Source organism: Notamacropus eugenii, chromosome 2 (genome assembly GCF_028372415.1).
Source record: "Notamacropus eugenii isolate mMacEug1 chromosome 2, mMacEug1.pri_v2, whole genome shotgun sequence".
NCBI classification, from domain to species: Eukaryota; Metazoa; Chordata; class Mammalia; order Diprotodontia; family Macropodidae; genus Notamacropus; species Notamacropus eugenii.
Genome location: NC_092873.1, coordinates 332,627,466 through 332,655,356, shown reverse-complemented (window position 1 = coordinate 332,655,356; position 27,891 = coordinate 332,627,466). Strand labels below are relative to the sequence as shown.

General features: G+C 37.3%; 1 protein-coding gene across 6 annotated transcripts in view; it reads left to right on the top strand.

Annotated features, from left to right (window-relative positions):
- The window catches only part of ABCA5 (ATP binding cassette subfamily A member 5), a 116,296-nt gene that overhangs the window by 32,125 nt on the left and 56,280 nt on the right, over window positions 1-27,891 (top strand). For all 6 annotated transcript variants that reach the window (XM_072645529.1, XM_072645530.1, XM_072645531.1 and 3 more), the window contains 9 exons: window positions 5,216-5,363; window positions 5,844-6,009; window positions 9,445-9,503; window positions 10,993-11,103; window positions 13,411-13,586; window positions 14,423-14,542; window positions 24,066-24,204; window positions 24,844-24,934; window positions 25,082-25,221. In XM_072645529.1, coding sequence (XP_072501630.1) covers window positions 5,216-5,363; window positions 5,844-6,009; window positions 9,445-9,503; window positions 10,993-11,103; window positions 13,411-13,586; window positions 14,423-14,542; window positions 24,066-24,204; window positions 24,844-24,934; window positions 25,082-25,221 — 1,150 coding nt within the window. The remainder of the gene's footprint in view (window positions 1-5,215; window positions 5,364-5,843; window positions 6,010-9,444; window positions 9,504-10,992; window positions 11,104-13,410; window positions 13,587-14,422; window positions 14,543-24,065; window positions 24,205-24,843; window positions 24,935-25,081; window positions 25,222-27,891) is intronic.

Genomic DNA, 27,891 nt, shown 5'->3' with positions numbered 1-27,891 from the left:
CCAAAATGATATCACCATGATAAAGTGAAATTTCAGCATGTCTGACTGTGGCTAATCAGACCAATATGAGCTCGGAATGCTCTACCACAGGTGGGGCACAGATAGTCAGTGTGAATATTTAGGTTGGATATCCCAAATTTGCACATCGTGCATATATTTTGTGCTATCTCAGTTCTGCTTTGCTCAAAGAGTACAGCACCCTTTCTGATATGGACACGCTGTGTTGTCCAGTCCTGTGCCAGTGTCTCCCACGTTGCACGGCCGAATCCAGAGTTCTTAAGAGAGACCTTAATAGTGTCCTTGTATTGCTTCTTCTGGCCACTTTGTGATCGCCTGTCCCATGTGAGTTCTCCATAAAATAGTCTTCTTGGCAGGCGTACATTTTGCCTTCCAACAACGTGGCCAGCCCATTGAACTTGTGCTCTCTGAAGCATAGTTTGAATACTTGACAGTTCAACTCAAGCAAGGACTTCAGTGTCTGGTAGCTTATCCTGCCAGGTGATCCTCAGAATCTTTCTAAGACAGTTCAAATGGAAGCGATTCATTTTCCTGGCATGGCGCTGGTAGACCATCCATGTTTCACACGCATATAACAGGTTAGCACAATGGCTCTGTAGACCTTCAGTTTGGTAGTCAGTCTAATACCTCTTCTCTCCCCAACTTCTTTTGGAGCCTCCCAAACACTGAGCTAGCTCTGGCAGCGTGTGCCTTAAACTCATTGTAAATGTGTACATTGGAGAGTAAACTACCAAGGTAAATAAACTTATCCATTTGTTGTGACCGATGGTTCCACCTATGGATGGTATGGTGGTGACTGATGGAGCACTTGTGTTTTCTTGGTGTTAATTATTAGGCCATAATTAGCACAGGCAGCAGAGAATTGATCCATACTTTGTTGCATCTCAGCTTCAGAGGCTGCACTGATGCATAATCACCTACAAACAAAAAATCATGCACAAACATTCCCTCCACTTTGGTCTTGGCTTGTAGCCTTTTCAAATTGAAGAACTTAGATCAGTACAGTAATTGACCTTGATGCCATGTTCATCCACATTGAAAACATTTCTCAACATGGCTGAAAACATCATGCTAAAAACATGGGAGCAAGCACACAGCCCTGTTTCACTCCATTGGTGACTGGGAAGGCACGAGATCATTGTCCACTATCCAGAACCCGGGCAAACATGCCATCATGAAATTGACATACAATACTGATGAACTTCTCTGGGCAACCAAATTTTGACATAATTTTCCATAAGCCCTCGTGACTAACAGTGTCAAAGGCCTTGGTCAAATCTACAAATGTTGTATACAGATCTCTGTTCTGCTCCTGGCATTTCTCCTGGAGTTGTCAGGCAGCAAACACCATAACGACTGTTTCTTGGCCCTTTCTGAGGCCACATTGGCTCACAGGTGTATGACCATCTTCCAGGTGCAGGATCAACCTATTAAGGAGGACTCTAGTAAGAATATAGAGAAAGAAGAAAACAGGATGGAGGACAGAGCCCTGTGGGACACTCACCATTAGTGGGAGTGATCTGAATGAAGATTGAGCAAAGGAGACCGAAAAAGTGGTCAGATATGTAAGAAAAGAGCCAGGAGGGAGTAGTATCACAAAAACATAGAAGTTAGCGTCAAGGAAAAGAGAATGACGGTGTCAGAGGTTGCAGAGAAGTCCAAAAGGATGAGGATTGAGAAAAAGAAACATTGTATTTTGGTAACTTTGGAAAGAGAAGCTTTGGTTCAATGATAAGACCAAAAACCACATTGTAGAGAATTAAGAGAATAATGAGAAGTGGAGGCATCTATTTTAGATGGCCTTCTTACAGAGATTAGTAAGGTATAATATGTATCCTTTCTAAGCAGTATGGATGATGATAGTGGGGAATGAATGGATCAAGTGAAGATTTTTTTGATGAGTAGGTGGTGTGGGCCTGTTTTATAGGCAGTAGGGAAGCAGCCAGTCACCAGGGAGAGATAAGCGGACAGTGGTGATGACAGAGTGTACGTTCTGCTGGAGGAGACAGAATGGAGTGGAATCACTTTTACATGCACTTTGGTTTTGGCAATGAGAAGGTCTACTTCATATGAAACAGATTAAAGAAGAGATAGTGGTAGAAGCCATCTAAGTGATGTTAGATAAGGGGGAGTGGTGAAAAGGAAGATTTTGGCAAACAACCCCCTTTTTTCCAATAAAATATAAGGCAGTGCTCTCATTTGAGAAGGTAGGTAGAGGGGGAGCTACGGTAGGTTTGAGGAGGAATGAAAATGTTTGGAAGAGCCACCGTGGTAGGTTGTAAAAATGAATTAATTGTTCTATTGCATCTGACTCTACTTGAGACCATGGACTTTATTCATTGGATTTTTTTGGCGAAGACCCTGGAGTAGTTTGCCATTTCCTTCTCCATTGTGTTCCTGTTTTACAGATGAGGAACTGCGGCAACTAGGGGTTAAGTGACGCCCAGGGCAGCACTGAGCTTATTACAATCAGGAAGACTCATTTTCATGTGCTTAAATCTGTCCTCAGACTCTTATTAGCTGTGTGACCTTGGGCAAGTCACTTAACCTCATTTGCCTGGGTTCATCTGCAAAATGAACTGGAGAAGGAAATGGCAAACCACTCTAGTATCTTTGTCAGGGAAACCTCAAAAAAGGCTATGAAGCATCAGATGTGACTGAAATGACTGAATAACAACAAGGAGACTTGCTCAGGGTCGAACATCTAGTAAGTGTCTGGGGCAGGATTTGAATTCAGATCTTGACTCCAGGTCCTATGGTCTATCCACTACATCACCTCATTCTCCCATAATGAGTTAATTTAGGGACATGTAAAAGAATTGCCTAATAACAGAGAGGGCCCTGTTGAAGTTCTATATAACAGATTTATAGTACATGTATTTAGATTATTTTTGTGATTTTCAGCTTTATTCATCAACATTTGTAGGAATGAAGACACAGGATACTGGGAGTGATTCAAGGTTGAGGGTTGGCAGGGCAAAATTGGTGATATGAAAAGAGGAGAGGGAACTCAAAAGATGAGGCAATGTAAAGGTGAACTGGATCACCAAGAGGTCAAATTGGGGAAAGGAGGAAAGTGCGACAGTCCAAGGATATGATGACCTGGGAGAGAACTGAGGGATGAAGGGATTAGAGGTCGCAGTGTGGATGAAGAACAGGGTTTAGCATTGGAAGGCAAAGGGAGAGGTGGAAATAGTAATCTGAATTCCAAAGTTCATGAAATTGGAGATGGTTCATTTGTGGGTAATAGCATGATCAAGAGTATGATCTTTGTGTATGCCTGGGGTAGGATGATGGAGTAAGCTAATCATATATCAGTTCAATATAAATTCATTTAAGTGTATATGGGGTGTTGAGGGAGGACTAGGACCTCTGTTGTCAGGGTTTGCTAAGACTTTATCAGGATTGCTCATCTACCTTGGTGCCCATCTTTCACCAAACTCACCTGTGGCTCCAAGAAAGTGTAGCATGCAGAGTTGACACACACAGCAGATGGGCTAAACCAGGTTGAGGGTAACAGGCAAATCCATCAATGAGTTAGGCGAATGTGTACCCTAAGCATGTGAAAACTTTCACCAAATAACTTGTTCCAATAGTCATGAAGGTGTCTAAAGCAGGTTCTGTGCACCACTTTGAATTTAGTCAGCCATTAAAGTCACTGAGGTCAACCACTGCATCTTGGACTGTTGCCACTGGACTTAGATGACTCAGGAAGAGAGTGTGAGGCTGACTACTTTTGTGCAGTTCTGCCTCACTTAAATCCAATTTATGTCAAATCAAAATATCAATTGTGATCTAATGGGTCATCTTTGAAAATGAAGGACAAACAACAGTTTAAGTATTCTGGAGAATGCTACATGTTATGAAATTGGCAGTTTTGTCTTCTCCAGTAGATAGGTAAAGATATTCGATTAAGTACAATTGAAAAAGTAGAGTAGTTGATCAATAGTCAGTAAATGTTTATTAAGTACCTACTGTGTGCCAGGCATTGTCTTAAGTGCTACGAAATAAATGTCAGGAAACAGAGGTACTATCTTGCTAGATGTAAGTTAAAAAACTTTTTCCTTAACTTTTGTTAGAGTTGAAGTAGATGACCTATCAATTCAGACATTTTATGATTCTTCACTTTCAGCTTGTTTTAATGTCTCTGTGTGCTTGTCTTGCAACCATTTCATTTTACTCTTATGTACTTGTGGTATATAGGACGTTTAATATACTTAGTCCAACTAAATAAAGCAGGTAGGCGGTGCAGTGCATTGAGTACTGGTCCTGGAGTCTAGAAGACCTGAGTTCAAATTTAGCCTCTAACACTTTTCAGCTATGTGACCCTGGACCAGCCATTCTTCCTCATTGTCCGTGTCTGTAAAATAAGGATGGTAGCACTTTATCTCATTTTATGAGATAATGTTTGTACAGCACTTTCTAAACCTTAAAGCATTATATAAATGCTATTATTTTTGCTATTATTGAACTTGAGTGCTATAAATGTGGATGTTTAAAAATGTCAATACTGGAGATATGTGTGTGTGTATAATTTTTAATGGAAATCAGCCAAATTGTTTAATTCATGTTTGATTTTGATCTGTCAAGGGATATTAATTATATTTCTAGTAAGTATTATTTATTTAGTCTATATATGAAGGTTAGTAAAATATATCCATCAACAAATTCTTATTCATCTACTCTGTGCTAGACTCTAATGATAAAAATGATGGAATAGAGAAATTACTGACTCTGAGTTCAGAGGACTTGGGTTCCAATCCAGATTCTGCCAGCTATTATCTGTATGATGCTGGACAAATCACTTAATCTCTCTGGGTCTCAGTTTTCTCACTTGCTAAATTTCTCACTCTAGCTCTAGCTCCACGATCTTTTCTCTCCAGTTGTTATGTATCAAATATCTAGTTTTACTATTTGAATATTAGCTGTAACTCCTGCATTCTATTAAGAGAGTATTCTTATTTTCAGGTGAGGAATAAAGGTATGATAGTTGAAATCTATTTTTGTAGAATGACCTAGTTACTCCTCTCTTTACTGTTTTCTTGTAACTTCATTGTTGCATTTGAATTACTTCCAACTTTGGCCATGAAGAATAATCTTAGTAACAGTGATAGCTAATATTTGTTTTGTAATCTGTTGGTATGCATTTATTTTGACATAATAATCTTAAAATTCAGTTTACTTTTTTTTTTTTCAGGTCATGTACCTGGAAGATTTAGATGAAGGTGCTTTGTTTTCCAACTTGATCAAAGGTCCATATCCTCTTATCATTGCCATTATAATGCTGGCACTCAATAGTGTATTTTACATCCTCTTAGCTGTTTATCTTGATCAAGTCATTCCAGGTATGTCATAAGGCCATCTTTAGTACATATATATATACATATGTACATATATGTACACACACATATATACACACATATGTGTGTGTATATTTTTAAAGCAGACTTTTTTTAGACATGAGCCCTTTTAGAACACAATTAGAATAGTCATTCTAATAATTTGATTTATTATTATACATTAGTCACTTCAAATAAAAGATTATGTCAAAGATACACTAGTTTAGGCTTTTAAACATAAATTTCTAAATGAACTAACAATTAAAACAAATGTGTGTATTACATGTAAGTTAGATTAAAAAGTAGAGAGTATCTTGGAATTCCACTGAAGACATATTTTATCTTTTCTTTGAATTTTAGAATTCCATTTATGATTTTAGGTTCTAAGTTGTCATAAGTTTCACATGGTTACCGTTATATGTGATTCAGACACTAGCTAACAGTAATTAAAATATTTTAGAAAAATCAGTATTTTTTTCTTTTCAGGTGAATTTGGACTACGAAGACCATCTTTATATTTTATGAAGCCCTCGTATTGGTCAAGGAGCAAAAGATATAAAGAACTGTCTGAGGGCAATGTTAATGGAAATCCTGGTTTTAGTGAGATTATTGAATCTGTTTCTTCAGAATTCCTAGGAAAAGAAGCCATCAGGTGTGAATGACTAGTACTCATTTATAATTTAGATAGAAATCAGAAGTGCTTCAAGAGAGAATGAGTTGCTATTGGTGAGGAAAGTTAGGAAAGACAAAAGATACATTTTAAAATTTACATTGGGGAAAGATAAGAGAAGGATGGAAGATAGGATACTACTACTCTGGATAGATGGGATAATGTTAACTGATGACAGAGAGAAGGCAGAGCTGATTCAGTTTTACTTGTTTTCTCTGCCAAGGAGATTCATGTTGGGGTTGTAAAGGACAGGACAAAACTAGCTGGTAGGCACCTAAAGCCCAAAATTAATAAAGAGATAGTTAAATAACACTGAGGTGCCCTTGATGAGTTGAAATCACTAAGCCTAGTCTCTCCCCTGAATTTAAGTTTTACGTCATTAGCTTCCTATTAGATATTTTAGACTGAGACATCTTTGACTTGGTGTAGCCAAAATAGAACATGTCATTTTTTCCTTAACTCTACCCTCTTCCAAACTTCCCTTTTTCTGTGGAAGGCAGTAATTTTCCTAAAGCGTACATCTGACGTTGTCACTTCCCCTACTCAGTAAACTCTAGAAGCTCTGTTACCTCCAGAATCAAATATAAAATCCTCTCTTTGGCATTCATGGCCCTTCATAACTTAGTCTCCCCTATCTTTCCAGTTTTCTTAATACCCCCTTCCCCACCTCTTTTCCCCATTTGCTATTCAGTTCAGTGACGCTGTCCTCCTTCCTGTCCCTTGAACAAAATATTTTCTTTCCACTTCGGACATTTTTGCTGGCTCTCTCCTATGCCTGGAATGCTCTCCCTCCCCATTTCTACCTCTTAGTTCCCATGGCTTTCTTCAAGTCCTAGCTATAATCCCACTTTCTACAGGAAGCCTTTTTCAGTGCCTCTTAATTCTAGTGCTTTCTCTTTGTTGATTATTTACAGTTTATCCAGTATGTAGCTTGTTTGTACGTAGTATTTATATGTTCTCTCCTCCATTGGAGCTCTGTGGGAGCAGGGAACTTTCATCTTTCTGTGCATCCCCAGAGCTTAGAACAATGCCTGGCACCTAGTAGATGATAAGTAAAAGTTTATTGACTTTGTGTATTTCATAGCAAATGACTCTAAATGAATGGGAAATCAATATCTGTGCTAAAGAAAAGACGGCCTACACTTAAAAAACTTATGTTTCCAAATGAGATTTATTGAAACTGAGCCAGTTGAGACCTCAATATGGATGTAAATGGAAGGGTGCTGCAAGTTCCCAGGTTTTTACCTTGTGAGGGGGCCTCCCCACTCTCTTTTGGTGCCCATTTGGGCAGCATTGAAAATTGCTCCTCAGGTTTCTTTTTATTGCAGACATGCAGCAGTGTTAGTTTATCATTTTCCTTTTTTGAGTGTTTAAGGCAGTGATTATGATCAGAGCATTGTTAGCTCTACTCCCCCAGATCTGTGTTTTGAGATCTCTAAGAATTGTAATTGGTTGAGTAGGTGAAGTAGGGAGAAAAATAAGCAAAAAGAAAGTCTGGCTCACTCTATGGCTAACTTTGGGTTTATTCTCATTGATGGGCATGCTTCCCATGGCATTGAATAGACTTTGCAAAAACATTTTATCTATAAATTTCCCCAACACTTTCCCCAAAGCAGAACAAACAACAATAATAGACAGGTAGTCATTAATTCGTGAGGAGCTTTATGGCAAAATAAGAAATAAAAAAGTGTCATTAAGTTGATTCATAGCCTAGATTATGACTTAACTCTTCACTCTCCTCAACCAGTTTCTGGACTCTAAAGCATACTTTTAGGTGTAGATTAACATTCACTTAGCACTTTTGTGTTCAGTACATCATGTATTGGGGTGTCTTGAATTTGTGAAATGTACCAGCAGGGAGTTACTGCTAACTCGAATAGACTTTTCAGTATTCTTAGTTATCACTGTTTCCATTCTAAGGACTTCCAAACCATGCCATTAGTAATATATTTTAGAATTTTTCCAAAAATAAAGGTCAAGTTCACTAGTCTGTAATTTATTCTCTTCCCTCATTTCAAAATTGGACCTTATTTTCCCATCTCTATCTGTGTGAAACCCCTAATTTGGAACCCCTAATTCTACGTGATTTTTTGTTTTTTAGATGTTACTGCTTTATTTTGTTTTAAAATAGTTTCATTTCTAGATAGATTCCTCTTCTTTCCCATTCCATTACCTAGGGATGGAGAACCTACAGCCTCAGGGCCACATGTTGCTTTCTAGGTCTTTCTGCGTGGCCTTCTGACTGCGTCCAAATTTTACAGAACAAATCCTTTAAGGGAATTGTATTCAGTCAGAGGGCTGCACTTGAGGACCTAGAGGGCCACAGGTTTCCCACCCTTGACTAGTGAGTCATCTATGGTAACAAATAGTTAAAAAAAAAAAAAAAAGAAAAAAAAATAGTTGAGGTAAACTTTAGTCTGATAGCATAAACAACATTCCATATCTTCCATCTCCTGCACAAAATGGGGTTGGATAGAGTAGTATTTTCTCAACTCATCTCTAGAGCCAAGCTTAGTCATTATAATTATGCATTATTGAATTTTTTGTCTTTTAATGTTATTTTTTTATTTGTATTGTAATCATTGTGTATGTTGTTTTCTTAGTCCTGCTTCCTAGTTCTCTGCCTCATTTCATCTAAGTGTTCCCATGTTCCTGAATTCTTCAGTCATCATTTCCTGTGGCACAGTTATAGTCTATTATATTCATGTAACATAATTTATATAGCTATTCGTTACTCAGTTTATAATGATTTTTTTTAAAAAAGAGATTATTGACAGTTCTTTAGCATTGACATCTTTGTTCTTTCAGTAATTCATGTGAGTCGGAATTTAAATTAATTGAATGCAGCTAAGTTCTCTATTGCCCTTCTCCTCTGAGCCTCAGTTTACCGACATTAAACATATTAAACTAAACCTCTCCCAAAAAACTGAACATACAATAGTGCAGGGTCCTGACCTATACTATTGTCTTTTGGTCATGATGCATAATTTTTGGAATCATAAACATGGAGGTGTTCTTGCTGAAAAAATGAGGAAGAAAATATGATTAATATAGTCTGACTTCAGGCCTGTAGGGTTTTAAAAATTGATATTAGCAGTTTAAATTGAATATTAGGTCTTCGAGTTTTTCTTAAGATGGCTGAAACTGAAACAGAACTACTAGTTGCTTATATATATTTTAAAATAACAATGCATTATTGATGAGATGTATGCTGCTTTTAGAGTTTCACAGAAGAGTGTCTTCAGGCTTTGAGAATGGAAGAGAAGAAAATATCTTTCCTGTATAGTTTTTAAAGAGAACTCAGCTTTTGGTTATTTTTTAAATTATTATGTATTCATCAATGTTTGATGCAAAATGGTAACATGTTATTGTGTTTTCTTAATTTCTGTTCCCTTTTCACAAAAATATATCTTCCAGAATCAGTGGTATTCAGAAAACATTCAGAAAGAAAAGTGAAACTGTGGAGGCATTAAGAAGTATGTAATTTTCTAGTTTAATTTACATTAAATTTAAAAACAAATTTTTTTTTTAAAAAGTGGTACATAACTATTGTGAATGTTTTTAAATAAACTTTTATTGTTGCCCAAATTAAATCCTCCTTTACACCCACACCCAGTGACTCTGTCGATATTATCTATCACGTTCTGTCCTTATTGTCTCCTGCCTCTTCTGAGGGGAGTAAGATGTTTCCTTATCTGCTTCCTAAAACCATTATTAGTTTTTATATTGCTCAGGAATTGGCTTCCTTTTAGTGATCTTTTAATTTATGGTGTTATAGCCGTTGTGTATATTGTTCTTCTGGTTCTGCTTATTTCCATATCAGATTATTATCATCATTATTACAGTACTTATATAGTGCTTTATTTACAAAGAGCTTTCCAAATATTTCATTTGATCCCCACAACAACTCTAGGAGGTAAGTACTATCCTCATAGTATAGTTGAGGAAACTGAGGCAGACAGAGATGAAGTGATTTACTCCATGATTTACAGCTAATACGTGACAAACTGGATTTCAACTTAGGTGTTCCTAACTGAAGCTCCAGTGCTTTATCCACTGTTCCACTTCCCACAAATTTCTTAAGTTCCTCATAATTGTGATTTCTTACTGCACAATAGTATTGTTGTACTCATACACCACAACCTCGTACTAATCAGAATGTGCTTTGTTTCAAGTTCTTTGTTGGTATGAAAAAATATTCCTTTAACTATATTAGATAATAAATATGTAAATCTATATTGCACCTTTATTTCTTTTTTTGACCTCCTTAGGTTATGGACCCAGTAGAGGGGTCTCTGGATTGAAGGGAATGAATAGTGCAGTCATCTTTCTTTCATAATTCCAAAATGATATTCAGAGTGGTTAGACTAATTCACAGTTCCACTGATTATTGTGTCTCGTCATATGGTTTTAATAATCTCAATATTCATTTTCCTTTTTTGAATTAGAGTAAGTGCTTTTAGGCTTTCGAGCTTCTCTTCTTAATATTCTTTGAACCTCTGTGTATAGAAAATTACCATAAAATCACATATTGTGCTAAGATTCTGGGTTTAATTTAGGGTTAAATGAAGGACATTCAGATTCTCCTGACTCCTTTGTTGGTGGACTATTTTTCCTGTAGTTCCATTTCCCCCTTCTCCTGCAGTACAACATATTTCAGTAGTTTGATACACCAACTCATATCCAGAAGAAATGCTATATCTGTAGTAGCTTTAATACCATTATATTTTGAAGTTTAGCAAGTAAAGCTAAGGTTTCTTTTACTCTTTCATTCTTCTAGTAGTCCTCACCCGTTTAGAATGTCATTTATTTTTGGGACAATATGGTGACATTTTAAATTTATTTTTTACTTTGCCATAGTAACTAAAAGTTGTTCTGTTGTTGTAAATCCATTAAAAACGGATTTTTTTTATCTGTACTGTCACTATATTCATGATTTTCTCCTTTACTTCTTTCCTTAATTAGATTTATCTTTTGACATATATGAAGGTCAGATTACAGCATTACTTGGCCATAGTGGAACAGGAAAAAGCACATTAATGAACATTCTTTGTGGACTCTGCCCACCTTCAGATGGTAAGAGTTTATATCTTCCTACTTTTGAACAATTTAAAAGATTCTTTCATTTTGGTGTTTTTTCATTCTGTAAAGGTATCATGGTTTATACTAGTGATCTTCAAACTTTTTTCATGGTGCACTGCTGTCATTAATTTTACTTTTCCTAATAGAATAATGCTAATGGTGGGGAAAGAGGCATAAGTATTTTTTTCAATGACCCTTGTGAAGATACTGTTGAGAATCTCCTGTTGTAGGTTATAACTTGGCTCTGAAGGAGGAAAGTTGGAAGGTGGCATAGTAAAAGGAGGAGGCAGAATGGGTGATTTGGGCTGTAATAAGTGAAGGGTAGGTGTGGTTGTATTTGAGACAAACCTCATGATTCACTCTTGCTGGAAGGAATAGGATATTAACTTTTTAGCCCCTCCTTGGTTAATGTCACATTTCTTAATTCCATGAGCATTCCATTCTTTGTTCCTCGAGATCATAGATCCCCACGGAAATAAGCCCCAACTTGGAAGACCACTGGTATAGTCTGCTCTTATTTGATTTAGACTTGTAAAAAGTATCCAAATTGTTAATGATTTTATGTGACTTTTCCCCCCTTTTGAACACATTGAGTATGTGTTTTAAAATTGAATTCGTTTTAGTCTCCCCAAAGCTCTCCCCATTCCCCTTTTACCCCCATCTTTCTAATACCAGTAGCAATAGCTGAAAGTAAGATTTCAAAGGGGAAAGGGAAACCTAGAAGTGACATACAAAAACTGTCCCAAAGATCAAAGGAGCATAATTTAAAAATTGCATCATAGCACAGACTGGTAATGTGTGCTGAATTAGGAGAAGCCATCTAGGCTCTGCTGTCAGGGATTTTTGATCCTATTGTATGTAAATCTCAGATGTATTCCAGAAGACCCACAGAACACCCAGTAGTTCTGATAACTTTGAGTTGATGTGAATATGTTAACTAAAGCTTTACCCCAACAGCTTTGAGGTGGTTTGGATATGTTAATGAACTAACCCCAAGGTGGCAAAAATAAGAGTCTATTCCACTAAAAAGCCATGTGAAAATGAGACCTCAGACTCCTCCCTCTCGATCACCCCCAAGTATTTTTCCATCTCCATCTGGGTCCTTGCTGCTGTGTGTTCCTAACTCTAATCCATGGCCATGTGAATGATTATCTGTTTCTCCCCCTCCCCACACTGCCTGTTTTCCTTAACTACCCTATTTCACATCCCCACATTACATATTTTTTGCTACTTGTCTCTGTTCTTTTTATGCCATTTGTCCTTATGCTCTCTGTGCATCATTAAAGTGAAATTGCAGCCTCATTGCTATTGTGGCCTTTCTTGGCACATACCCAAAGAACCAAGTATATCAGCCCCATTTTATAATTTTATAAATTACGTATCAATTCAGAATAGTTTGGATAGTGCTAATCCAGAGCGTTTAAAAATGAAAACTAAAGACCTCCTTAAATCTTATGAAGCATCGATATGTTATTGATTAAATTTTGTATCTGTTAGATGCTATCAGTCATTATATATGATTTAAATATTTTAATTCAGAATATTTTTCAAGATTTATCATCAATTTTAGATTCAGATTAAATGAAACCCCCAGAAAATTACATGTTTAAGGAAATATTTGTAAGCTTCTAAGGTATATGATGGTAATGAAGAGGATAGGCCAAAAGAGCTAAGGTTTCACATGTGAAGAATATTCTTTTGATTTTTCCCTAGAAGCAGGAAAAGATGTTGCTTATAAAATGGCGATTCAGTTATCCTTTAGAGAGGTAATGTGGTCTAGTAGGTATGGTGTTGGACTCAGAGTCAGACCCCTCACACTTACTGGCTTTGGTGCCATGTCCTTTAACTTCTCTGAGCCTCAGTCTGTAAAATGGAAATAATAATGCCTACAGTATTTGTCTCATTAGCTCTGTTTTGAGGCTTAAATGTTGTATAGTACGCAGTGTTTTGTAAGCCTTAAAAGTGCTTTATGTGTATTAGTTATATAAAACAGTACAATATTTTACTTTGAAAAGTAAAGCATTCACATTTCATCGTTTGGTATTTTCATTGGTAAAAAGTTGCTTTAATTTTCAATTGTTTTATTTTACTCTTTTCCCTCAGTTTAGAATAATTAAAGAATTCAGTTTACAAATGAAAGAAAATGCACCAATATTTTCTGATAGAAATTGAAACTAATGGGTACCATTTAAGAAATAGATTTATATCATTAATCGCATGATAACTCTAACAGGAATATAGTCTATCATATTAAGAGTTAAGGTTTTATATATAAAATAATTTTTATGCCTGTACTTTTAGGGCTTGCATCTATTTATGGACATAGAGTCTCAGAAATTGATGAAATGTTTGAAGCAAGAAAAATGATTGGAATTTGCCCACAATTAGATATAAATTTTGATGTGCTGACAGTTGAAGAGAATTTGTCAATTTTGGCCTCTATCAAAGGGATTCCAGCCAACAGTGTAATACAAGAGGTATGTTGTTCAAACAGAAAATCATATCCTTACTTGCCATACATATAGTAAATAGTGATAATAAGCCTGAAACCCTGAAGGCAAATCTGCCTCATGCCAACTGAAAAAGCTTATGTTTGTTTAAAAAAAAAAAAACAATTAAAAAAGTGTGGAACATTAGGATGAACTTTTGCAAACTTTTGTTCTTACCAGATTCAAAAAATGCTGTTCTTAATGTGGAAGATACTATTCTAGCACTGTGCTGGGCATAGTTAAGTGGGTTTTTTTTACTTCTTTATTTTTTTGATAAATGTATGTCAGTACTTTAAAAACAAGCATTTAAAAAGCAGTATTTACAGTTAAGCAAATTGTTTTCATTGCTATATGTATACATGCATATGTATGTATGCGTACATGTATTTGGGAAAAAATAAACTTATTTTATCTGAATTAATATTATTAGCTACTCTCTCTTTCCCCTGAACAACAACAATAACTAAAGAAAAAAACGCCATCATAAGCATAGATAATCCAGCAAAATAAATTCTAATATTAGCCTTGCCCCAAAATGTATGTCTCCCTGTGCATCTTAAATTCACCAGTCACATCACTAACAGGAGATAAGAGGTATGTTTCACTTTTTAGATTTCTAGACAAGTGGTTCGTCATTTAACTGATCAGAGAGTTTTCCTCTATAATGTTTATTGTCATTGTATAAGTTTTTTTCATAGTTCTGTTCACTTTGCTTTTCATGAATGCACTATGGTCTTTCTCGTTTCCTCTGAAACTGTCCATTTCATCATTTTTATGGCATAATAATGTATTATTTTTTAATGATTTCTCCCCTTTTTATGAAGGTGCAGAAAGTTTTGCTAGATTTGGATATGCAAGTCATTAAAGATAACCAAGCAAAAAAATTAAGTGGAGGTCAGAAACGAAAGTTGTCATTGGGTATTGCTGTTCTTGGAGATCCCAAGGTAAATATTGTAAACTAGTAAAGTGTCTAAACTGTATCTATAGAACTACTACAATATAGTCTTCAAATTGGAAAATAGAGAAGTGGCACTTGATATGTAGATATAGAGGCACTTGAGATACTTAGTGTTTCTGTTGAACAATACCCAGCTTGTTGAGAAAGTCAGACCAGGTTTACTAAGCCTGTACTCGCTGTTTGATTACCTGTTACTGTAACCTCCTCAGAAATGATTTTTGTGAAGAATTTATTGAACCTTAAAGTGATTGAACCTTAAATGGGAAAACCTTAGCATTAAGCAGTTCATATTAGTCCTGTGCTTTATAATTTACTCAGAGCCCAAAGAAATTTGATTACTGTCTATTGTGTCTCCACATCTTAGCTGAATGCAATTAGAAACATTTTTTCTTGCCTTTTACCACAATTTTTTTTTGCTGTCTTATTGTCCTTTAAAACGAAAACTAATCAATATTCACCAATCAGTAAATCTGAATAGTACAACTGAAATGCTGTAATGATGCTTACTTTGGAGTAATGGTAAAATTGCACATTTAGAAATGATTATTTGTACATTACTTTTGTTTTATCATCAAGGCAGTGCCCACATTAATGAGGTCACAGATCTATGAAAGTATTGAAATGCCTTTCCTGTTTTCTTACACCTTTTTATCACCTCCCTCCTGCATTTTCTTCCAGTACAGTGGTACTAGACACCTTGCTCTTCCTTGAACAGGACATTCTATCTCCTCTAATGCTGAGCATTTTCTTTAGCTGTCTCCCATGTCCGAAATGCTCTTCCTCCTTATCTCAACATACTGCCTTCCTTGGAGTTCCAGCTAAAAACTCACATTCTTCAAGAAACCTTTCCTGATTCCTCTTGATTCTAGTGCCTTCTTGTTGATTATTTCCAGTCTATCTTGTATATAGCTTTTTTGTACCTAATTATTTGCTTTTTCATTGGACTGTGAGCTCCTTGACAGTGGGGACTCTTTTTGCCTTTCTTTGTATCCCTAGCACTTAGCACATTTCCTGGCACATAGTAGGCACTTAATAACTGTTTATTGACTGACTGACTGCTTTTTCATATTAATGAAAAGAAAACATTTTAATCTATTGATCTTGGACTGCAGATAGATTTCCTTATGTTCATCATACATTGAAAGAAATTATCAGTCAATAAATAAACATTTATTAGGTACCTGCTATGTACCAGGCACCATGATAAGTGCTGGTGTTACAAAAAGAGGCAAAAGACAGTCGTCCTCAAGAAGCTTATAATCTCATGAGGAGTAATAGGACATAATTAGAAGTGGGAAAGCACTGGAATTAAGAGGGTTTAGGTATAAAAGGTGGGATTTTAGTTGGGACTTGAAGCAAAGATGAATCATTAAATAATTGTTGAGGGTTTCTCTTTTTCTTCCTTGGAGTATATGACAGTAAGGGGAAAGCATGGGAACTTGTGGGAGCCATCATCGCCATTGGGAGCCATGTGGCTTTGACTCTTAAAGAATAGATGTTCCACTCACAGCCCCACCGAAGTTTGGAGGCTCATTCCCTCATTGGAATCTTCTGCTGGGGAGTCTGCATATGTTTTGCTCTGAGTCATTGCCAGTAAGCTGGGACTGGAGGTAGAGGTGTCTTTACTTGATTGATGAGGATGGCTACCTAACCTTTTAGAGAAGAAGTTTGGAAGTTGCTTCCTAATGTGGAGATCCATTCTCCAAGAGTATACAGCTGCTGTGCCTTGAATCATTGTAACAATGGTGCAGTTCTTCCATACCATTGAATGGATTGGATTTTGAAACTTGAGCCTGTTGCCGCCTGTGAAGATGATATTCTGACTAATTTCACCAAAGCAAATGACGAAAACACCACCATCCTAACCATCCATAAACATTGAGCACCCAGGCACTAGACCTCTCATTTCCAGGACCCTAATGAGCAGAACCCTTAGACACCAGGCCTCTTACTTCTAGGAACTAGTATTGGAACAGGGTCTCAATACGTAAGTCTCAATGAGGAGCCAAGGATATACTTCACATGCAGGACTCTACGAATTTTACATTGTATTCTACCATCTCAGAATTACTTCAGGAATTCCTCAGATTTCTGTTTGAACTTCTTGGGCACCTACCATTTCTCTGATGAAGAGGGCTAGCCATAGCTTATTCCCTCAGGGCAGTCACCGTCCTTCTCCAGGAAACAATGATAGGATAAGCCAGGGGCTTTTTAACCACAGATGAGAATTTCCCAGTCTCTGCCTCTAGGCTGCTCCCCTTCTCCAGTCTCATGGCTCCTTTCTCAGTAGGAACCTAACCTCAGAGTCAGAGACAAAAGGGGTAGATTCCTGGCTAGGGCCCCTCACTCTCTACTGATGTCAGGAGAGATCTCTTTACTTGCCTCACCATTAGCTTTGCTCACTTCCCTTTGACTTCATTGCATTTGACTTCTCCTGAAAGTTGAGAACTGAATGTGCTCTCCTGGTTTACTTTCATTCTGACTACACTGACTGTCCAGCTTTTTGAACATAGTCAACAACTAAGGCCTTGGCATTTTGTTTGTCCCCACTACCACACTCCCTTCCCAACATCCTCTTCCAACGCTCACAGAGATAATTTTCCCGAGTGTGAGCGTGCTGCTTGTCCCATAGAGATGGGTCCCCATATGTGATTATACAGAGAAGAGCTCTGGCAACAGGGAACTAGGCACTGTCCCTCCAAAACTAATGCCTCCTTTCCTTTCCTCTATATTTCCTCCAATTCAGTCAGCCATGAGGCCTTCTCCTAACCTGATGAGTACACAAATGTAGATACAACTCTACAGCCAGTGATCACATAGTTCAGGTTCAGTGTTGGGACAAAATTAGGTACTCATGAATCATTGAACATTTAACACAGAAGGAAAATTATGTTCCTCTAACACAGCAAGGGTATGCAAAAGGGGTATGGAAGTACTTAGCTTCTCTGGACATGACCTACCCTTATCTCAGTTGGACATGTATCTGGTCAATCAGTCATCAGGGCATAGTGACTCCCATGGTCTCAGGCCCCCACTGTAGCCGAGAGCCCAAATGGCTTGGGCTTTTTATTGGTCCTAGTCTAGAAAGCAGCATCAGAGAAGCTGGGGCCAGTCAGATCTCCTAAGGAAAGGAAGCTTTACCAGGCAAGATGTTAGGGAAGGTGGGGCTAAATAAAAGAAGTTGTATGGGGACTGTGTGTGGGGCAAAAGCTGTGTCAGAGTAAGGGTAGCTGCATCTGAAAACTGCTGTCCTAACAGAGGCAAAGCAAATACCATTGAATATGAAATAATTCAGACCCTTGATGATCTCTTCAGTCAGATATGAGGTTCAGTTTCCTTTCTTCCCTGGTGTTTGAGAGAAAACAAACAATGCCATTTATAGTCATCATAGAACCATTGAGTTTGGGAGCCTCAGTAAATAGTATTTCCCTCTTCAGGCAGTGGCTAATAAACTACCACCACCCTCTTAATTACTGGGATTGATAATCTATAGGAGCTTACCTCATTCACTTCCTCCTAATTCCTGTAATTCTGAGTGCACAATTCCCTTACCCTGCTACTAGTCTGTACTCTCCAAGTACCTCAGCCTTACCCCTACAGAATGTATCCTCTTCTGGTGGAGCCTCTCTTCCATTGTATTTCCCAAAACCCCCAATTATGTTAAAACATAAAGACATACTTCCCTTCATCTTAGATTTCTTCCTCATATTCCTTCTGTTTTCTTGCACATGTGGAACTCAGTCTAGGGTCTCCCTCAGAAGATACTGGATCTCAAGCCATCCTCTTCAGGACTGGGTGCACCTTCTCTCATCCCCCTCAACATGTTTTTGCTTCCTTTTGCAACCATCACTGAGCAGCCTCTTCTCTTTTGAAGTTCATAGCATCTATCTATAGCATCTTTTCCAAATCTGTCTTTCAGGCATCTTCTAGATTACATTTATATAAACACATATGTAGACCCACAGAAAGAGAAACTAAGACTAAAGATTTAAGGGTAGGCACATAGCATGACGTTCATTTTGAAAATATCAATTTGGAACCTATATAGAGGATAAATTAGGAGGAGAGACTGGAGATAGAAACTAATTAGAAGACTGGTTATAGGGTAGGCTAAAAGTAATTAAGGTCTGAACTATAGGTAGAATATATAAAGAGAGAAAGGGGGAATAGCTATGAGAGATATTGTAGAGATAGAATAAAAAAGATGTGACAGTTGATTAGATGGGGGTGATGAAAGAGAAGGAAGAATCAAGGTTGCCTCCAAGGTGACAAATCAGGGTGAATGGAGAGATGGTGGTACTTTCAATAGGAATGGATAAATTTGGAAGTGGGATGGATTTGGAGGGAAATATGAATTCTTTTGTGGATGTATTTCCTATATAAGATATTTTGGAACATTCATATATGGCGATCAGTTAGTTAATCATTAAGAATATACCAATTCCATACTACGTGCCAGACATTATGTTAAGTCTTAGAGTACAAATACAAAGGATGAAATAATGTAAGGAACTCCTAGAGAAGGAAATTTACATTCGAATGGGAGAGACAAGTACAAATAAAACTAAGTACAGCACAAAGTTAAATAAAAGGTAGTTTGGGAAGGAGAGCACTACTACTAGTAGGAAATCAGGAAAAGTATTAAACAGAAGATGGGGCTTGAGCTACATCTTGAAGGGAGACTATGAGAAAAAAGATAGGGAGGGAGTGTATCCTAGACACATGTTATAGCTGTACAAAAGTACAGAAACTGGAGATACTTTGTCACAGGTTTGAAACAGAAGGCCTTTTTGACTGGATGGCAAAATATCAGAAGGGACATAATTCAAAGTGAAGCTGGAAATAGTTTGGGTCCAGGTTGCAAAAGGCTTTAAATGCTGAATAGGAGTTCTAGTTGGATCATGGAGACATCAGGTGCCATCGGTTGAGTAGAGAAAACACATGGTCAGATCTCTGCTTCAGGAAAATGATATTGACAGCAAGTATGTAGGATAGATGGGATGGTGAGAGACCTGACAGTTGGAGTCACTTTATTAGGAGGCTGTTAACATTAAGTTGGGTGAGAAATATTGAGGGCCTGAACTAAGGTGTTAGCCATGTGAAGAAGGGGTTGGATTTGAGATATACAGAGGTAGAAATGACAAGATTTAAAAACTGATTGGATATGTGGGTTGAGGGAGAGTTGAGGAGTAGTCAAGGTTAATGATAAGATTAGGAATCAGGGATCCTGGAACGATGGTATTTCCTTCAACAGAAGCTGTGAATTTTGGGAAGGGGGAAAGTGAGAGGGAAAGATAATGAGTTCACTTTGGGATATATTGTTTGGAACTGAACTCAAAAGAGAAATTAAAGTCTTGATACATAGAACCAGAATTTGTCTGCATAGAGATGATAATTAAACCCATGGGAGATGATAGCTGATGAAATCACCAGGGGAGAGATTGTATTGAGAAAAGAATAAAAGGCTCAGTACAGAGGTTGGAGGAGGAGGTACCTACACTTAGTGTGTGGGAGGAATATGATTATCAGTGGAAACTGAGAAGGAATTGTCTCAACTAAGTAGGAAATCCAAAAGATCTTCCATTGTTGCAAGGTGCCTGTGGTGAATGAAGGATAAGATAGTACTTCATTTTCCTGGCTACTAGAGTGAAATCATAATTCACACCTAGAGTAGAACTTCACCCAGTATGTCAGGGATGAAGGCATGCACAGAAGGTATTCTCAGAAATGATACCTATATTTCACAGATAACCCTGGTCCTTATCCATGTATCATAGCTCTGAAATTCCTCTCTTGATCACAGGCTCCCATTCTTCCATTTCTCCTTCTCCCTCATATAGCCCTAGACCAGACTATCCCATCCTTTCCAGATTCACTTCACAATATTCCACTTGATGTACTCTATGTTCCAAGACTTAAAGTTTACCAAACTTGGTAACCCATGTCCTACCTGGGCAAAAATTCCTTTGTGTCTAGAATATATTTCCTTCTCACCTCTACATCGTAGAATCCTTTGAATCCTTCAAATCACGGTTTAGGTGTCATTACCTATGTAACGCATTTCTTGATTACTTTAGTTGATAGTGCCCAATCCCTCCTCAGTTAATCATGAATTTACTTCTCCTTTTGCATGTTATATCCTTAGAATGCAAACTTCTTGAGTGTAGGGACTATTTTGGATTTTATATCCCCATTGCCAAGTAAGGGCCTTATACATAATAAGGGCTTAATAAATGTGTACTGAATTGCAGGTAGACTTAAGTGGACACCCTTCGAATATCTCTGTGTTAAGTTCATTGAATAATTGTCTTGGCCATGACTTGAGTTGTCCTGTAGTAAAACAGAAATTGCAGAATTGCATGAATCAGAAATTTTTGTATTATGTTCTCCTTTCCACCTTATTTATTTCTTTTCTTTTCTTTTTTTTAATTAATTAATTTAACTTTTAACATTCATTTTCACAAAATTTTGGGTTCCAAATTTTCTCCTCTTTTGTCCCCTCTCCCCACCCCAAAACACCAAGCATTCTAATTGCCCCTATCACCAATGTGCTCTCTCTTCTATCATCCCTCTCTGCCCTTGTCTCCATCTTCTCTTTTGTCCTGTAGGGCCAAATAACTTTCTATACCCCTTTACCTGTATTTCTTATTTCCTAGTGGCAAGAACAGTACTTGACAGTTGTTCCTAAAACTTTGAGTTCCAACTTCTTTTCCTCCCTCCCTCCCCACCCCTTCCCTTTGGAAGGCAAGCAATTCAATATAGGCCAAATCTGTGTAGTTTTGCAAATGACTTCCATAATAGTCATGTTGTATAAGACTAACTATATTTCCCTCCATCCTGTCCTGCCCCCATTGCTTCTTTTCTCTCTTTTGATCCTGTCCCTCCCCATGAGTGTCGACCTCAAATTGCTCCCTCCTCCCAATGCCCTCCCTTCCATCATCGCCCCCAACCCTGCTTGTCCCTTATCCTCCACTTTCCTGTATTGTAAGATAGGTTTTCATACCAAAATGAGTGTGCATTTTATTCCTTCCTTTAGTGGAATGTGATGAGAGTAAACTTCATATTTTTCTCTCACCTCCCCTCTTTATCCCTCCACTAATAAGTCTTTTGCTTGCCTCTTTTATGAGAGATAATTTGCCCCATTCCATTTCTCCCTTTCTCCTCCCAATATATTTCTCTCTCACTGCTTGATTTCATTTTTTTAAGATATGATCCCATGCTATTCAATTCACTCTGTGCATTCTGTCTGTGTGTGTGTGTGTGTGTGCATGTGTGTGTGTGTAATCCCACCCGGTACCCAGATACTGAATAGTTTCAAGAGTTACAAATATTGTCTTTCCATGTAGGAATGTAAACAGTTCAACTTTAGTAAGTCCCTTATGACTTCTCTTTACTGTTTACCTTTTCATGCTTCTCTTCATTCTTGTGTTTGAAAGTCAGATTTTCTTTTTAGCTCTGGTCTTTTCATCAAGAATGCTTGAAAGTCCTCTATTTCATTGAAAGACCAATTTTTCCCCTGAAGTATCATACTCAGTTTTGCTGGGTAGGTGATTCTTGGTTTTAGTCCTAGTTCCTTTGACTTCTGGAATATCCTATTCCAAGCCCTTCGATCCCTTAATGTAGAAGCTGCTAGATCTTGTGTTATCCTGATTGTATTTCCACAATACTTGAATTGTTTCTTTCTAGCTGCTTGCAATATTTTCTCCTTGACCTGGGAACTCTGGAATTTGGCCACAATGTTCCTAGGAGTTTCTCTTTTTGGATCTCTTTCAGGTGGTGATCTGTGGATTCCTTGAATACTTATTTTGCCCTCTGGTTCTAGAATCTCAGGGCAGTTTTCCTTGATAATTTCATGAAAGATGATATCTAGGCTCTTTTTTTGATCATGGTTTTCGGGTAGTCCCATAATTTTTAAATTGTCTCTCCTGGATCTATTTTCCAGGTCAGTTGTTTTTCCCATGAGATATTTCACATTATCTTCCATTTTTTCATTCTTTTGGTTTTGTTTTGTGATTTCTTGGTTTCTCATAAAGTCGTTAGCCTCCATCTGTTCCATTCTAGTTTTGAAAGAACTATTTTCTTCAGTGAGCTTTTGAACTTCCTTTTCCATTTGGCTAATTCTGCTTTTGAAAGCATTCTTCTCCTCATTGGCTTTTTGAACCTCTTTTGCCAATTGAGTTAGCCTATTTTTCAAGGTGTTATTTTCTTCAGCATTTTTTTGGGTCTCCTTTAGCAGGGTGTTTACTTGTTTTTCATGCGTTGCTTGCATGTCTCTCATTACTCTTCCCAGTTTTTCCTCCATCTCTCTAACTTGATTTTCAAAATCCTTTTTGAGCTCTTCCATGGCCTGAGCCCATTGAGTGGGCTGGGATACAGAAGCCTTGACTTCTGTGTCTTTACCTGATGATAAGCATTGTTCTTCCTCATCAAAAAGGAAGGGAGGAAATACCTGTTCACCAAGAAAGTAACCTTCGATAGTCTTATTTTTTTTCCCCTTTTCTGGGCATTTTCCCAGCCAGTGACTTGACTTCTGAATATTCTCTTCATACCCACCAAGCCTCCAGATCTGCGCAGGCAGCAATTTGGGTCTGAGATTCAAATGCTGCTTCCCAGCCTCAGGGCTTTTGGTGGGGGCGGGGCTGCTATTCAATGTGAGATTAGGTTCAGGTGCTCAGGTCGTGGCAGGGCCACCTCACATGCTCAGTTCCCTCAGGGGGTTTATGCAGAGACCTTCAACAATGGATCCAGGCTCCTGCCTGTTTGGGGAGCCCCTGTCTGCTGCTGCCTGTTTGGGGAGCTCTTGTCTGCTGCTGCCTCTGCTGCTGCCTCCCAAGGGGGCCTGAGTTATGGGGGCACCCCACTCCCCTCTCAACCCGCTGAAGAGACCCTCTCACTGACCCTTGTCACCTGTGGGTGGAGGGACCCGCGCGGCCGCTGGAGATTCCGTCTCTGAAGCCTGCTTGGATCTGCTCCTCTCGGCACTGCATGGCCAAGGCAGGGCTGGGCTGGGCTCGGCTCCGGGTCTGCAGCGCGAAGGACCTTTTGTGAGAGGTTTTCAGGTCACTCTGGAACAGAAATCTCATCTGCTCTGTTGTTCTGTGGCTTCTGCTGCTCCAGAATTTCTTGGGAGTTCTTTTTTATAGATATTTTATGGGCTGTGGGTTTCGGAGCTATCGTATGTGTGTCTTTCTACTCCGTCATCTTGGCTCCACCCCCCACCTTATTTATTTCTATATAGCCAAGTAGGAGTGCAGAATTTAGTTTCTAAAAAATTTCAGTACTAAAGATAAACTCATATTTGCATCTCAAATGATTGTCTCTAGCCAAATTGGAGACATCTATAATCAGTTTTCTGTTATATGTTTAGCAATTAAAAACATCTACTTCTGGTTTGAAATTTTATTTTAGAAAATAAAGCCTTTGGATAAACTCAGAAGTTTTGGATTCTAGATTTCTAGATCTCTCTATATATGTTTTCTGTGAATTTTTTATATTTTCTTTTAATGCAGGTGTTACTATTAGATGAACCAACTGCTGGAATGGATCCCTGCTCACGTCATATTGTTTGGAATCTCTTGAAATACAGAAAAACAAATCGAGTAATAGTCCTTAGTACACATTTTATGGATGAAGCTGATATTCTTGCTGGTGAGATTTTATTTATCTTAAAGAAAATATTGGTGTGGACTGTGGGTACTAAGGAAATAAACATCAAATGTTCCATTTTGAGGAATGGCTAAGGTAGTTCAAAGACTCAAAAATATTACCTAAGAGCATTTGCTCCAAGCCAAAGTTCTTAACCTGGTATTTATGGACCAAGGGGTCTATGGACAGATTTTAAGAGGTCCAGGAATTTGTATGGTAAAATTCTATCTTTATTTTCACTAACCTCTAATTGAAATGTAGTGTATAATATAGTTACCAAAATATCCTGAGAAGAGGTCTGTAAGCTTCAACAGACTACCAAAGGGGTCTGTGACAAAAATGATGAGAAGCCTTTGTTCTACACAAGCAGGTATTTTTTTTTTTTTTGCAGTACAGATTTAATAGCAAGAATAGTTTGTTTTTTTTTTTAAATAGATTGGGAGGTGAAAATTGAATTCTGTGATCTGCTACTAATTTATATCTGAGAGGTCACTCCTAGTGTTCTCTCTGTTAAAGCTTAATACTTAAAAGTGGTTTTTAAATATTGAATTTTTAAATATGTAATTATGAAAACAAAATGACCAGTACCAAAGTATAGCTGTTATGAAAGTGGAATTTCTTAAATTGCAAATTTCTTTACAGATAGGAAAGCTGTAATATCACAAGGAATGCTGAAATGTGTTGGTTCTTCTTTATTTCTCAAAAGCAAATGGGGGATTGGCTACCGACTGAGGTACTATTTTAAAAATTTTCTTCACATTTGGCACTCTTACTGTAGCTCAATTGTTTGTGTGAATTCAGAGTAGTTATAGTTTAAAATGAACTGTTTTCCTAGTTTATTCTGTAATAAACATCATTATAATTTCTGGGTTTTCTTTAGCATGTACATAGACAAGCATTGCATCACAGAATCTCTTTCATCACTGGTTAAACAGCATATACCTGGAGCTAACTTATTACAGCAGAATGACCAGCAACTTGTCTATAGCTTGCCCTTTAAAGACATGGACAAATTTTCAGGTATTTACTTATTTTTGTGATTTCTTGACTGATTAGCCCCATCTGTTGATAATGAGTTGAGATTTAGGACTAACAGAGGTTTTCTGCCTACTTTCCTCTGTACCATTTAGTAGTTGTAGTAAGTTGTATACTATTATTTTTTTTCTAATTAAAGAGAAGGCTTCTTTCTTCTGTTTTACTTTTGATAGAAACAAGAAGCAACCTATACTTTCCAAGGTGTCTTCCTGGTCTGAATTCTGGAATCCTGTTTACATTTCTTTTTTTGTTCTATACCCTGAACTTTTGAGGTTCAGCCCCTGGAATAAATTTCTCAAGCCTCACTCCTTTAGTGTGGATTTCTGAATTCAGTGTTTTCACAGTAATTAAAATATTGAGTAAATAATATCAGCATATTACCAGATCACCTCACTGAGACTAGAGTTTTGCAGATGAAAGTGATATCATAATTTCTAATTTACATCATGGCAGAAGATTGTGTAGGAGTGGGTATGCCCAGTCTGGATTAAAGAAGTCTTATTAACTTCATTTGGGAAGAGGAGTTGGAAGGTGTGTTTCATTTTCTAAAAACATTTTATTTATATGTTATTTTGTATTACTTTTATTTCAGAGTAATATCCTTCCCCTTTGTCTTCTCAGCGAGTCTTACTGACTTTAATGAAGAATTTGTAAAGGATAAGAAAATTATTTGAAGGAAACAAGGTGCTCTGTTTGATTGTAGCCCTACCTAGGACAAATGCACTTGATAGAGATTTTATATTTCCTTCCAGCTTCAGGGTATGATATTAATGGTTGATGAAAACTCAAGTGTAATAGTAAAGAAGATAATGAAGTCTTTATTATAGTTAATCCATTTGCATATCTTTTTATGAAGATAAATATTACATTTTACTGTTTTTTGGAGTTATTTGGAAATCTTCCACAAAGCCTTACTCTACTACATCATCCTGGCATAGAGATATCTGAATTCTCAAAGGCTATAGCGGCTGAAGGTAGGCTCTGCCGTGTTAGAAGTGCTTCTAGTAGTAGCCCAGCAATAGACTCCATAATGTTTTCTGAGGACCAGAGTAATAAAGAGACAAATCACCATTAGGTTGTGTCCACAAGGTAATGTATTCTTTAAGCAATAGCAATGCGTGAAATAAAATAAAAAATAGCACTTGGTCCCTTGCAGCTCTTTTCAGGTTCTATAGTAGTAGTGGTAGAGTAGAAGAAAAGGGGTTAATGGTGGGATGGGGCTAAGAATCATATAGTTTTGATGTAATATTTGCATAATAACTTAACAGTAGATACTTTTAAGTGTTCAGTCATCCAGTGACCAGTGAATGGACATAATATTTCAAGAATGGAAACAGAACAGTATTGATAACTTTTACAATAAGTGAAATAAAACAAGATGTAATTAAATAGAAAGATTGTTTACAGAGTCTCCTTAGAGATGTAAATACATAAATTGACCAAGTTGGTTTCATCTCTTTTCCCAAAGCATTAAGAAATATAATTTCATGAGATGCTTGGCTATCTTACATTAACGTGCTCGTGGTAAACCATAAGCAAAGGAGATCACCATGAAGACAATAGCAACTTATTTCTCATTGTCTAAGGTAGAAAATGAAGAGAATACCTATAAAAAACTTTACAAAATTTTCTAATTCAAGTCAGTGTACATTTTGACACTTGGTGCTTTGATGGGAAGATGGAGGATAGGATAGGACAGAGAAAAGTTTCTTGGAAAATATGGCTCAGGTTTGAGAATATAGAAGAGGCCACGCGTTTATAGTCTAGTCAGAAGCCTCATGTTTCTATATCATAAATATGTCTAGAAGAGATTTAAAAAGTGCTAGATACGATGAGCAGATACAACAGCAGAAATAATGTTGTTGACACCATCTTAACATGCAAGAAATCACTGTTTACAGTTGTGATCAGTACCGTATTGACCGTAGCCAGACTTTTCAACAGTTACACCAAGATCAGAATTACCAACAAATTAAAAGAAAGGGTAATGATGAGAAGACATTTCAAAACAACTGCAGCAGCTTCATCCTGACATATTTAAATGTGCTGTTGGTGATAAAAAGAAATGGAAACTTAAAAAACACCTTGCTTATAACTTTCCTATAAAAGTTTTACAGGTATATAACAGCTGCTGCAACAGGCAGTCCAAACAATCCCCACAGCTTATTCTCCTTGCCAAGCAAAGTATCAGGATAGCAAAAGGTGGCATTGGATTTGAAGTGAGGTAATTGAATGCCCAGATTTTGAGACCCTGAGTTTTCAAAAACTAGACCCAATCTTGGATTGCATACTATCTCTCATTGAATTTGCATCAAATTTAAATCATTCTGAATTTCCTTTGGAAGTGTTGAAATTTGACCTGTATCTAGGGCTTTACAGAAAAGGGAAAGTATAGTTTACCATACAGGGTAAAATTTAGTTACCACACAGGATTACAAAGTATCAAATACAGTAAAGACTAACTTGAAAAAATAGAACAATAAAAAAACCGAAGAAACTCATACCTTAACTCCTAAACAGTAAAGACAACTTTCTTTTCCCTCTTGAATATTGCCTTCCTTCCTTAGAAACTCCTTATCATATATAAAACTATCCTGGATTTCGTTTCCCTTTCCCTTCAGATACTTGGCTTTGCTAGAGTCACCCCTGTGCACC